The 13077-nt window shown below is 45.2% G+C and overlaps 1 protein-coding gene across 3 annotated transcripts in view; it reads left to right on the forward strand.

Moving 5' to 3' along the window:
- The window catches only part of PEX5L (peroxisomal biogenesis factor 5 like), a 202319-nt gene extending 189651 nt beyond the window's left edge, over positions 1 to 12668 (forward strand). For all 3 annotated transcript variants that reach the window (XM_087725198.1, XM_087725199.1, XM_087725200.1), the window contains 7 exons: positions 1187 to 1303; positions 4172 to 4315; positions 6371 to 6441; positions 7969 to 8166; positions 8386 to 8551; positions 10646 to 10803; positions 11888 to 12668. In XM_087725198.1, the coding sequence (XP_087581324.1) occupies positions 1187 to 1303; positions 4172 to 4315; positions 6371 to 6441; positions 7969 to 8166; positions 8386 to 8551; positions 10646 to 10803; positions 11888 to 12092 (1059 nt within the window). In that variant the 3' untranslated portion in view covers positions 12093 to 12668. The remainder of the gene's footprint in view (positions 1 to 1186; positions 1304 to 4171; positions 4316 to 6370; positions 6442 to 7968; positions 8167 to 8385; positions 8552 to 10645; positions 10804 to 11887) is intronic.
- The last annotated feature ends 409 nt before the right edge of the window (positions 12669 to 13077 follow it).

The raw sequence follows: 13077 nt of genomic DNA on the forward strand, positions 1-13077 counted from the left end.
ACATATCCATAAAGTGCTAGTGATTATGCTATTCAATTACAAAACATAGAGTCAAAAATAAAGAGGCTGTTTTTAATAGCATCCTTCTCTAAAATACTTTACTTAAAGAGATAAGTAGAACAATTTTTTACTATAGTATTCAGGATAGGGGTGGAAAGGACCATTAGTTAGAGCGGTAATTTATTTCTAGATAGAGTGGATTTTAAAAGGGGAAGGGAAGGGAAGGGAGGGAAGGGAAGGAAATGAAAGGAAAGAAGGAAAGGAAAGAGGAAACGAAAGGAAAAAGGGAAGGGAGGGAAGGAAAGGAAAGGAGGAAAGGAAAGGGAAGAGGAAAGGAAAGGAAAAAGGGAAGGGAGGGAAGGAAAGGAAAGGAGGAAAGGAAAGGGAAGAGGAAACGAAAGGAAAAAGGGAAGGGAGGGAAGGAAAGGAAAGGAGGAAAGGAAAGGGAAGAGGAAAGGAAAGGAAAAAGGGAAGGGAGGGAAGGAAAGGAAAGGAGGAAAGGGAAGAGGAAATGAAAGGAAAAAGGGAAGGGAGGGAAGGAAGGAAAAGAAACACTGTATGTATAAATGACACCATTTGTTAGAGTATTTCCATAATCACTAGGGGAAAAAAAAAACCACAATATTATTGTTGGGGAAATAAAAATATAGGCTTAATAATGACAAATAGCAAGGAATAAATATATGTATTAGTTCATTCATTTATCCAGTTGTGTTGCATTTATTTATTTATTTATTTATTTATTTATTTATTTATTTAAGGCTAGAACTCCCAGTCTCCTGGTGATTGGCCCAGCTCCATTTTTGCTGGCAGTTGCAGGAGGCCTTTGCAACCGAAAACAGAGCGCTCAGACCACCCCAGATGCCCCCCACATGAGGGGCATCGGGCTGGCCCTGGCCATGCCCTCTGCCACACCCCCAAGCCCCAAAGGTCAAGCACAACCTTGATGCGGCCCTCAATGAAATCGAGTTTAACACTCCTACCTTAGGCTAAAGCAGGGGTCCCAACCTTGGCGACTTTAGGACTTGTGGACTTCAACTCAATGCGCTGGCTGAGGAATTCTGGAGTTGAAGTCCACAAGTCCTAAAGTTGCCCAGATTGGCGACCCCTTGGGCTAAAGGAATTGTTTGTTCCATTCTACTTCTTCCATGTTTCATGCTTGTTTGTTTGGTTCCTTTCTCCTTAGTCAGACACAGAGTTTTGGGACAAGATGCAGGCAGAGTGGGAAGAAATGGCTCGGAGAAAGTGGATTTCAGACAGCCAAGAAACACAAGGACAAGTGGCCGTCTCCATTAATGAGAAGGTAAGCTGGGATTGTGGAAGAACGGAGAAGAATATCTTTATGGTAGTCCAAGATAAGTAAAAGGCAAATTTGCACATCATCACCTAGGACCTGGTTATCTAAAGGACCATCTATCCCAGTCATTTGTATGATCTCGTACAGTTGGCATGCTCTGAATTAAAAATGGTCACTTCTTGAGACCTAGAAAATGGGCCTTCTCTTCAAGGCACCTAATATGTAGAAACACTTTCCTCCATGATAATACCTCCTACCATGTGTTGTGGCCTGCCAGGGGCCAGCAGAGCTGGCAGCAGATTCGGACAATGAGAAGATCGGAGAGGAACATGGGCCAGTTCTGGAGTCAGGGGAAGACTCTGATGAGGGCTCTGCATCAGAGGCAAAGATGGGGCCAGGGCCGTCCGACAGTTATCAGCTGTTGTCAGAGTCAGACAGCAGAGAGGCAGGCCAACAGCTGGAGCCTGTTCCCAGTGTGCTCATACACAGAGTTGTCAGATGAAGGGAACAGCTAAGGAACAGGGTCGACTTGGGAGTAAAGCAACAGGTGGATGGTGAATGGCCCCTCCCAGAGAAAATAAAAGAGGAGCGAAAGGGGAATGGGTGTTTGCAGGAGACAATTAGTTCATTCCTGCATTCTTGCCAAGTATTGTGGCGTCTGAGAGATATCGACCTGGACACTCTCCAAGCCTGATAAAGGTCGGTAATTGTGAACTATCTTGAAAGACTGTGGGAGAGGAAAGACTTTGCTGGAGAGGAATTCACTGTAAATTAAATGAAAGGGGTTTATTGGGACGAGGACTCGGCTCCGTGCTGCTGTGGAAGCCTAGGTCAGAACACCATGGATCTTTTTCAATAAACCCCTTTCTGTGGATTATGGTGGCTTACATGGTTAGGATGCTGGGATGGAGGTTAGCAAGCCCATGTTCGAGACCCAAGTGCTGCATATGGAGTGGGATTGAACTCCCATCTTTCGTTCCAGCTCCAGAGCCATCTCTCCAGGCACACCAGCTGTTGCCCATTGTTCTTCAGGGTACAAGTGCGTGCGTGCACGTTGGCCAGCTGGTTTTGCACATGTGTGAAACTGGAAGAGCAACTCCATGGTGCACATGTGCGCACCAGGAAGCTGAGCTTGCAGTTCCTGGTACGTGCATGCATGCTGGCCAGCTGATCTTCATGCGCTCATGCACACCAGAAACAGTGGTGGGTTTCAAAAAAAAATTAGAACCTCTTCTGTAGGTGTGGCCTGCTTTGTGGGAGTGGCTTGTCAGCCATGTGACCAGGTGGGCGTGTCTTGCCAGCCATGTGATTGGGTGGGCGTGGCCAGCTTGTAAAATGTGGTGAAACTCACTTAATAACGCTCTTGCTTAGCAACCAAAATGTTGGCTCAGAAACTCTTTGAAGCATGCAAGTCTTAAAGATGTCAAGTTACAAGACCCTGGCACCCCTAACCCTTTAGAAAAAAAACCCAGGGGTGTTCAAACTTGACAGCTTTAAGACTTGTGGACTTCAACTCCCAGAATTCCTCCTCTCGCTCTTCATCTTGATGATGTGTGGACGGGCGAGTGGAGGGAGCTGGAACCGGTTCTAAATGGCACTGTAGATTTGTGGAACCTCTTCTATAGAAGATGTTAGAACTGGCAGGAACCCACCCCTGACCAGAAACCAGAAGATCGGCTTATCAGCATGCGCATGCGCGCTCCGGTGAACTGCTCTTCCAGTTTCTGGCACTCCTGACACATGCGACAGGGAGCTGTTCTTCCACTTTCTGGTGCCCCCCCTGCGTGCATGTGTGCACTCCCGTTTCAGCACTCAGGCCCAAAAAGTTTCGCTAACATTGCTGTAGTCCCATTGCTGAAAATAACCCCCTGCATTGCATAAAATAATGTGCAAGCTATTCAGACACTTACCAAAAATACCTTCCTGGATAAATGAAAGGCAATCGACGATTTGATTTTTTTAAAAAAAATTTAAAGTTTTTATTTTACACACATAAACACATCAACAAGAACAAACACATGACTTAAGACAACATAGGAACAAGAAGTTCCATCACATATCATACAGCAGTTCCGTATCGGTTTCTTTGCAGTTAGTGTTTTCCCTTTCCATAGTTAGCTATTTATAACCAAATATTGTTTATCTCTAATGTGCTATATATACACATACAATTCCAGGTAAACATTCACATGGTTATTCTTTTTCTTTGCCAATCTTATACTATTGTTATTCCCTTTAAGAGATTATAGAGTACAGTTTGGGTTGTATTGTTTACCATCCCAAGCATCTATTATGACACCACCTTATTTTCTCTTTCTTTTCTTTTCTCTCTCCCTTCCTTCTCTACTTCCTTCCTACCTCCTCTCCTTCCCCTTCTTCCTTCCCTTACCTCTCTCCTACTCTTACCCTCTCTCTTCCCCCTCCTACTCTCTCTCCTTCTCTTTTTTCTCCCTTCCTCCTTCCTCTCCTTCTCTTACTCTCCCTTCTACCCACCTTTCCTTATCTCTTTCTTCTTCCCTTACCTCTCCTCCACTCTTCCTCTTCCTTCCCTACTATCTCTCTTTCTCTCCCTTCCATCCTCCTCTCCTTTCCCTTCTTTCTTCCCTCTTTTCACTACTTCCTTCCTCCTCTCCTCTCCTTCCTTCTTCCCTCCCTTTCTTTTTCTATTGTTATAGGTGTCTCTTTCAAATCTCAATTTATGTTTTCTTGGGAATGGTATTTCCACAATCCCATGTAATTTCATTTTAAGGTAGTCAAATTTTATTCCCAGGCTCCCTGAGACTTTCTTGTGAATAGATCTCCATACGATCATGTGGATAGTTTTCTAGGTAAGTGTCCCTATCTAACTGCCAACACTTTAATTTTCTTTTTCAGGGTTATTACTTTCACACCGAAAATCCCTTCAAAGATTGGCCTGGTGCTTTTGAAGAGGGACTAAAGAAACTGAGGGAAGGAGATTTGCCCCTCACCATCCTATATTTAGAGGCAGCTATTCTCCAAGACCCACATGATGCTGAGGTATCTACCCTGTTGAATATCTGGAACTAGTTAAAATTCCCTTCAGAGTCTTTTATCAGTTGTGAAGAAACAGCTTTGGGTTTCTTGGTGCTCTCTGAGCTTGGTTGTTTGCGTGCAGACTTTTAATTGCCCAACTAGGTAACATCATCAATGTGGGGTTTGCTCTCTGTTGATAAACATTAGCTTGCCCCTCCAGTTTTGGTGGAGGTGTGGTGTTCTCCTTTATTAATGCCTTGATTAGAGTATTATTTGATGAGTAGAGTAGAGTAGAGTAGAGTAGAGTAGAGTAGAGTAGAACAGAACAGAACAGAACAGAACAGAACAGAACAGAACAGAATTCTTTATTGGCCAAGTGTGATTGGACACACAAGGAGTTTGTCTTTGGTGCATATCCTCTCAGTGTACATAAAAAGACAAGATACATTCATCGACTCATAAGGTACAACACTTAATGATAGTCATAGGGTACAAATAAGCAATTAGGAAACAATCAGTATCAATATAAATACAAGCAACAAAGTTACAGTCCTGCAGTCATAAGTGGGAGAAGGTGGGTGATAGGAATGATGAGAAGACTAATAGTAATAGTAATGCAGCCTTAATGAATAGTTTGACAGCGGTGAGGGAATTATTTGTTTAGCAAAGAGATGGAGTTTGGGGAAAACTGTTCTTGTGTCTAATTGTCTTGGGGTGCAGTGCCCTATAGCGTCGTTTTGAGGGTAGGAGTTGAAACAATTTCAACTGTTCAGAATGTGAGGAGTCAAAAAGCCCCCTTTTTTACTTGTGCAGTATACAAGTCGTCAATGGAAGGCAGGTTGGCAGTAATTGTTTTTTCTGCAGTTTCTTAGGCTTTATTCAGGCCGTTTTTGATGCCTTTTTTCTACCTGGGCTGAAAAAAGCCTCAAAACTGGGCTAAAAAAGCCTCAAAAATGGCCCCCAAAAGCCTCAAAAACAGGCCAAGAAAAGCCTCAAAATGGGCCAAGAAAAGTCTTAAAAGGGGCTGGAAAAGGCTTTGAAAATGGACCAAGAAAAGCCTTGAAAATGGGCCAAAAAGCCTCAAAAATGGGCCAAAAAAGCCTCAAAAATGCCCCCCAAAAGCCTCAAAAACAGGCCAAGAAAAGCCTCAAAATGGGCCAAGAAAAGTCTTAAAAGGGGCTGGAAAAGGCTTTGAAAATGGACCAAGAAAAGCCTTGAAAATGGGCCAAAAAGCCTCAAAAATGGGCCAAAAGAAGCCTAAAAAATGGACCAAAAAGCCCCCCAAATGTGTCAAACCCTCCCCCAACAGACCCAAAAAGCCTCAAAAACGGGCCAAAAAAAACCCTTGAAAATGGGCCAAGAAATGCCTCAAAAACGGGGCAAAAAGGCCTCAAAAACAGGCCCAAAAGCCCCCAAAACATGTCAAAAATGGGTAGAAGAAAGGCTGGAAAAGAGCCGAAAAGAGGCCCCCAAAAGGGCCAAAAATGAGGCATGCAGAGGTGCGTCTTATAGTCAGGTGCGTCTTATAATCCGAAAAATACGGTATATTTCATAGCCTTGGTGCTTTCTCACTTATATATAATTTGAATGTGATAACACTGTTTTACATTCCCTTGAGCACCATATCCTTGTGTCCAGTCAGAATCGACATCTTCTTGATTGGTTCTGAAGTCGACATTCAGGATTTAGAATGGAGGGGGTAATGTGGTGGAATGTAGTCTGGATTCCCAGGAAGGAGGGGTTGCATGTCAGAGGAATTTAGATGGTTTGTGTGGGAGAAGAGAGTGAAGAAAGCTCCTCCCTAAGAACTCCCTGTATATAGGTTTAATGGTCCAAGTAGTCTGCTTTAGTTTAGCAAGATCTCTGTCTGTAGAAATCTAAAGGAAACTGCTTAGAACCCCAGTGTATCTTTTTTTTATTTCTGAGCTTGACATCAATCTTGCCAGAATAAAGCACACTTTTTTTTCAGCCTTGCTTTTTAAAATAAAGACCGACATGGCATTCATAACAAAATAATTTCCCAGAGTTTATTATGCTGATACCTAGCATGGTATAATGCTCACACTTCCCATTTTGCAGGCCTGGCAGTTTCTTGGAATAACCCAAGCAGAAAATGAAAATGAACAGGGAGCCATAGTTGCCCTCCAACGGTAAGTGATGCTAATGACTGTTGGTTTTATGTGCCCAGTGGGTACCTTATTGCTTTCAGAGGGAAAGAGGGAGTCCCGGTAAATCATGGACATATCTTTAGGGGACTGGAGGCTAAAACTTATGAAGACCAGTCCCTGGAATTGGTCATTCCTTAAACTACGTCTAGTTTAATGAAGAGATGCAGTGGCTCAGTGGCTAAAACACTGAGCTTGTCAACCAGAAAGGTTGGCAGTTCGGTGGTTCGAATCCCTAGTGCCGCACAATGGAGTGAGCTCCCGTTACTTGTCCCAGCTTCTGCCAACCTGGCAGTTCGAAAGATAAGATCGCACAGGGTGGGACTTCTTCAGGTGCCATCAGCCAGACAATGTTGGCTGGTGGCTCCCCGGAGGAGGGCCTTCTCTGTAGCCGCTCCGGCCCTATGGAATGAACTACCCCCAGAGATCCGGACCCTACCCACTCTCATGGCCTTCCGAAAGGCTATCAAAACCTGGCTATTCCGGCAGGCCTGGGACTGTTGACCTCATGACCCAGGACCAGCCCTGACCAGATTGGGTGCATGATGAGGTTTTAATCTATCTTCTCTGTTTTTTTTTAAATTCTTTATTTTTAAGATTTGTTTCTTTTCTGTAAGCCGCCCGGAGTCCTCCGGGATTGGGCGGCCTATAAATCTATTAAATACAATACAATACAATACAGAAACAGGCCCGTTTCCAGAGTGTCCATTTTTCGCCCTCCCCGAGCCTCTACGCAGGCCCTGCACTTACCTGGAATGATGAACGGGCCATGTGGAGACTCCTGGGAGGGGAGGGTTAGGCGGGGCCAACCAGGGGTGGCATTTGGAGATTCACTGAACCGGGCAGAATCCTATCTAGAGGATCACCCGAACCCATGCAAACCACCAGCAGCCCACCCCTGGTTGCTATAGAGCAAGAGGCCTTGGCAGAGGTGGGTTCCTACCAGTTCGCACCTATTCGGTAGAACCGGTTCGTCAAATCTACCGAACCGGTTAGAAGAGGTTCCACCAGTGGACCCGGAAAGCAGGCCACGCCTACAGAAGAGCTTCCAAAAATTTTTGAAACCCACCACTGGTCCTTGGATATGATTATTCTACACTATCATGCTCATATTTATAAAACTCAGTGCCTCTGTGAAAGGTAAGGATGACTACTGCGTTTGTGGTGCAATCAGAACATTGCGTGTGTTGAAGTTGTTTTAACGCAAACCAAAGATGCCTTTTAAAAAACAAGTTTACCTCATATTCTTATGCATGCCAGTGCTGTGTGTGAGGTAATTTAAGGTGGTTCTGACAAGTGTCGTCGGCATCTTCATATCTGGTCACATGGGCGGCAAGCCACTCCCATCTGGTCACATGGGTGGCAAGCCACTCCCATAAAGGAGGCCACACCCACAGAGTAGGTTCGAACAATTTTTGAAACCCACCACTGGGCCTTGGTGATCGTAAGTCCATCTCTTCAGCCCACTGAGAACCATCTGCTTAAGCAAGTTTCCTTTTTCCTCTGCTCAAGGTGCTTAGAGCTTCAGCCAAACAACCTGAAAGCCCTCATGGCCTTAGCCGTGAGCTTCACAAACACTGGCCACCAGCAGGAGGCCTGTGAAGTCTTGAGAGGCTGGATCAAACAGAATCCCAAGTACAGATTTCTCTTCAGAAGCAAGAAAGGTTCTCCGGCATTGCCCAGGAGGATGTCGAAGACAGCGGATGAAAGGTAACAATAATCCCGGATTACCCGATTTACAAGGAAAAAAAATTGGGACACTGAAACATCACCCAACTCAGCCTGAATTTAAATCGTGTTTTCCATGAAAAAAAGGGAGGGAGACATGGGAGCAAATGAATTCTACCATCTGTTCTGAGACCCCCCCGGGCCATAGTTTCATTGCTCTTGTATTACTCTACCTTTATCTCTACCCGGCGCTATTTCTAGTTCCCTGCTGGAAGAAGTGAAGGAGTTATTTCTTGAAGGAGCTCATCATAATGGTGAATTGATTGACCCCGACTTGCAGACGGGACTTGGAGTGCTCTTCCATCTGAATGGGGAATTTAACAGAGCAATAGATGCATTCAATGCAGCCCTCACTGTGCGCCCAGAGGTAAGTTTGGCATTAAAATGTTTATTTCTATTGCCCAATGCCCTTTAAACTATTAATTAGTGTTCGCTTTAGCTATTAAAGTGCCTAAAGTGAATCATTAATTTCAAGCCCCTTTTATAGAGTGCTCCTGGGGGCTGGGGGAGCAAAAATGAGAAAAAAACAGCCTATTTTTCATTTTTTTTATTTTATTTCATTTTATTAGGGTTTATAGGCCGCCCTTTTCCCTGAGGGGACTCAGGGCGGCTTACAATCACCAGGGAGGGGGTGCAAATCAAAACAAACAATATACAAACAAATAAAGTAATAAAAACACAACTTGCATACAACATTCAACACTCGGGTGGGGCAAATTAGAGACTTATCCCCAGGCCTGTTGGGAGAGCCAGGTCTTGAGGGCTGCGCGGAAGGCCTGGACGGTGGTGAGGGTGCGTATCTCGACGGGGAGATCGTTCCACAGGGTCGGAGCTGCAACAGAAAAGGCTCTCCTCCGTGTAGTCGCCAGTCGACATTGACTGGCGGATGGGATTCGGAGGAGGCCCAGTCTGTGCGATCTTGTCGGTCGGAGGGAGGTAATCGGCAGAAGGCGGTCTCTCAAGTACTCAGATCCACTACCATGAAGGGCTTTAAAGGTGGTCATCAGTACCCTGAAGCGCACCTGGAGATCAACAGGTAGCCAGTGCAGCTCGCGGAGGATGGGTGTTATGTGGGCGAACCGCGGTGCGCCCACTATCACTCGCGCGGCCGCATTCTGAACTAACTGCAGTCGCCGGATGCACTTCAAGGGCAGCCCCATGTAGAGCACATTGCAGTATTCCAGCCTAGAGATCACAAGGGCTCGAGTGACTGTTGTGAGAGCCTCCCAATTCAGGTAGGGTCGTAACTGATGGACCAGGTGAACCTGGGCAAATGCCCCCCTCCCCAGCCCCCAGGAGCACTCTGGAAGCCTCCTAAAGGCTATGCACGGCCATTTCGGGAGGCCAAAAATGCTGTATTCAGTGTATAAGACGCACCCAGATTTTCACCCTTTTTTGAGGAAAAAAAGGTGTGTCTTATACTCCGAAAAATACAGTAGTTTAAATAGTTTAGCAGATTAACAGAGTTGTAAGGGACCTTGTAGGTCATCTAGTCCAGCCCCCCCCCAAGCAGAAGACCCTACACCATTTCTGACAAATGGCAGTCCAGTCTCTTCTTGAAAGCCTCCAGTGATGAACTTCCAAAGGCAACTTCTGTTTCATGGGTTGATTGTTCTCGCTGTCAGAAAAAAATATCCTTAATTCTAGGTTGAATTTCTCCTTGATCAGTTTCCACCCATTATCCTTTGTCTGGCCTTCAGGCACTTTGAAAACAGATTGGCCCCTTCCTTTCTGTGACAGCTCTTCTTCCAATTCTGGCTTGCCTAACAAAAAAAATTAGGAGTAAATCTCAGAAAATTATCTTGAATTCAGAATTCGGAAACAGGACTCAGCTGGAAGGGACCTTGGAGGTCTTCTAATCCAGCCCCCTAGTCACGCAGGAAACCCTATAACATTTCAGACAATCTCAGAAAATAATATTGAGTTACATGTCATACTAGTGAAAGGAGAAGACACTTACTATTACCACCCATATCATTCAGGGGTGGGTTCCAGCAGCCGCTACTGCTGGTTTGCCCAGGGGCACGGCACGCACATGCTCTTGATGCGTGCTGTGCACCCATGTGCAGTACCACTAAAATTGCTCTGTGCATGTGCAGAAGCAAAAAACAAGATGGCGCCACCAGGAGAACCGGTCCGGGGGCGTGGCAAGCCTGGGTCACTGCCGGTTCCAGCGACCAAGGCCGCCAAATTACTACCGGTTTGGCCGAACCGGTCCAAACCCAGTAGGAACCTACCTCTGATAACAGAATGAGCAAAAAAAACCATATCAAAGTACTTGATGCACAAGTATTATACTCAATGATTCAAATATTTTAACAACCCATTCTCTGCCCTAACGATTTCTTCCAACAACCAGTTCACCAAACTGCTCAGAAAGTTAACAACCAGTTCACCCGAAGTGGTGCGAACTGGCTGAATCCCACCACTGATTACACCTAAATTGTTGTTGTCTTGTCAGGATTATTCGCTGTGGAACCGTCTAGGCGCAACCTTAGCAAATGGGGATCGAAGTGAAGAAGCGGTAGAAGCCTACACTCGAGCCTTAGAGATTCAACCTGGCTTTATAAGATCTAGATACAATTTAGGAATCAGCTGCATCAACCTAGGTGCATACAGGTAAGCAGGCCCATATGCATTTTGGTTTGTAGAGATTCTAAGTCATCCAGACCATGATTGTCCCAAAGGTGCTTTTTCAGGAGGCAACTGGATGTTCTTGTGTTTTTTTTCCTTTTGAAGTGGTTTCGCTTCTCATCCAAGAAGCTTCTTCAGCTCTGACAGGATAGTGGGGAATGGCAGGATTTATATTCCTTGCAGACAGCTGGTCATTTGCATCCTTTTAGAGGGTCATTCAGGCCACTTGGAGGTTTGTCTGTGCCCTTATGGTCACCTGAGTAAGTGCTCCTGGTTCCTGTAGTCTGCAATTTCCCCGCCTCTGGAAATCCATTCCTACTCCCACACCATTCAAAGGAATGTTCATCCCAAATTGTATGGCTAAAGGTCTGCAGAGATTCTCAGTCATCCAGGTCATGGCTGTCCCAAAGGGGCTTTTTTCAGGAGGCAACTGGACTTCCTTGTTTTTTCTTTGAAGATGTTTCGCTTCTCATCCAAGAAGCTTCATCAGCTCTGACAGGATAGTGGGGAATGGCAGGATTTATAGTCCTTGCAGACAGCTGGTCATTTGCATCCTTTTTAGAGGGTCATTGAGGCCACTTGGAGGTTTATCTGTGTCCTGAGGGTCACCTGAGTAAGTGTTCCTGGTTCCTATAGTCTGCAGTTTTTTCCCCATCTGGAGATCCATTCCTACTCCCACACAATGCAAAGGGTGTTCATCTCAAAGGGTCTTCATCTCTACAGCTGAGAGTCTGTAGACAGTCTCAGTCATCCAGGTCATGGTTGTCCTGAAGGTGCTTTTTCAGGAGGCAACTGGACTTATTTGTTTTCTTCTTTGAAGAGGTTTCACTTCTCATCCAAGAAGCTTCTTCTGCTCTGACAGGACAGTGGGGAATGGCAGGATTTATAGTCCTTGCAGACAGCTGGTCATTTGCATCCTTTTTAGAGGGTCGTTGAAGCCCTTGGAGGTTTATCTGTGTCCTTAGGGTCACTTGAGTAGTGCTTTGACTATTTTGGTGGTTAGATATTGTGGAAAGTGTGGATTATTTTTGCCCATGTTTTGTTGTTGTTTTGTTTTCCTAACCTGCAGAGAGGCGGTGAGCAACTTCCTCACAGCTCTCAATCTGCAACGCAAGAGTCGGAATCAACAGCAGGTGTCTCAGCCGGTAATTTCAGGTAATATTTGGGCTGCTCTCCGGATTGCGTTGTCTATGATGGACCAGCCAGAACTCTTTCAGGCTGCCAATGTGGGTGACCTGGATGTGCTATTAAAAGCGTTCAACATCGAGTCGTAACTACGATCCCTCTCGGTCTTTCTCGCTCACATCTTCCAAATGAATCGTATCAATGCTCTCCCCCTCCTTTACATTCGCAACCTCAACAACAACACGAACAGAAATGAATTTGGACTTCTTTCCAGTGTGAAGGATCTGCAGATCCCATCAGATCTTCTAGGAGGGGTGGGGGGGGGGAAGACATTCATAAGCACAACATTTTGTAAATACACACCTGACGGGGCTTGGATGTCTGTGATGGAATTAAGAGAAGAACAGCTATCTGGATAAAGTAACATCACTTCAAGAAACAACCTTGCTTGCATGTTCTATACAACATCCATAGGTACAAAGAAGAAAGGAAGGTTGCCTTACCATGCTACAGAGACTCAAGAGCACATAAACCAGGAAGAAAGGGCACGTTTTCTTAAAAGTCGTCTTCTAGTCCACTGGATTTGCTGCCCTTGACCCATCGCATCAGTGGGGGAAATGGGTAACTCAAGGTTTCATTTCCCACAGATGTGATCTTCAGTATATGTGCATGTTAGATAGCTGTGTTTTCTCCATACCTGTATTAAACTGGCAGATACTTAGGGATTTCAATTCTATTAGCCGAATTTTTATTCTGAAAGCTGTTACCCGGTGAATCCCATCCAACAGAGTTCTCACGCAATTCCAAAACTATGTGTGCATGTCAAATAATATCTATCAGGGCTGTGTGTCATGCAATTGTAAACTGCTATTTGCACTAGATGTCGGGGTAGGTAAGAGTAGGGCTGGACCTAACTGGGCACCTTAGACAGGTATCTGGGTGACCTCTGCCCCTTTTGTCTTTCTAGCTCCAAACACCACACCTTGTAACATTGGACAGCTAGCTTATTTCAGAACATTAGCTTTCAATCATCTGTTTTAGGTGTTTCTGAAATGCACTGAAATATTGGGCGGGATGTTACTTAAGAATGCCAGAATGTACAGGTAATCCTCGACTTACGACCACGATCGAGCT

The sequence above is a fragment of the Thamnophis sirtalis genome, unplaced genomic scaffold (assembly GCF_051295495.1).
Source record: "Thamnophis sirtalis isolate CommonGarterSnake01/CBP01778 unplaced genomic scaffold, rThaSir2_p1.2 scaffold_11, whole genome shotgun sequence".
Lineage (NCBI taxonomy): Eukaryota > Metazoa > Chordata > Lepidosauria > Squamata > Natricidae > Thamnophis > Thamnophis sirtalis.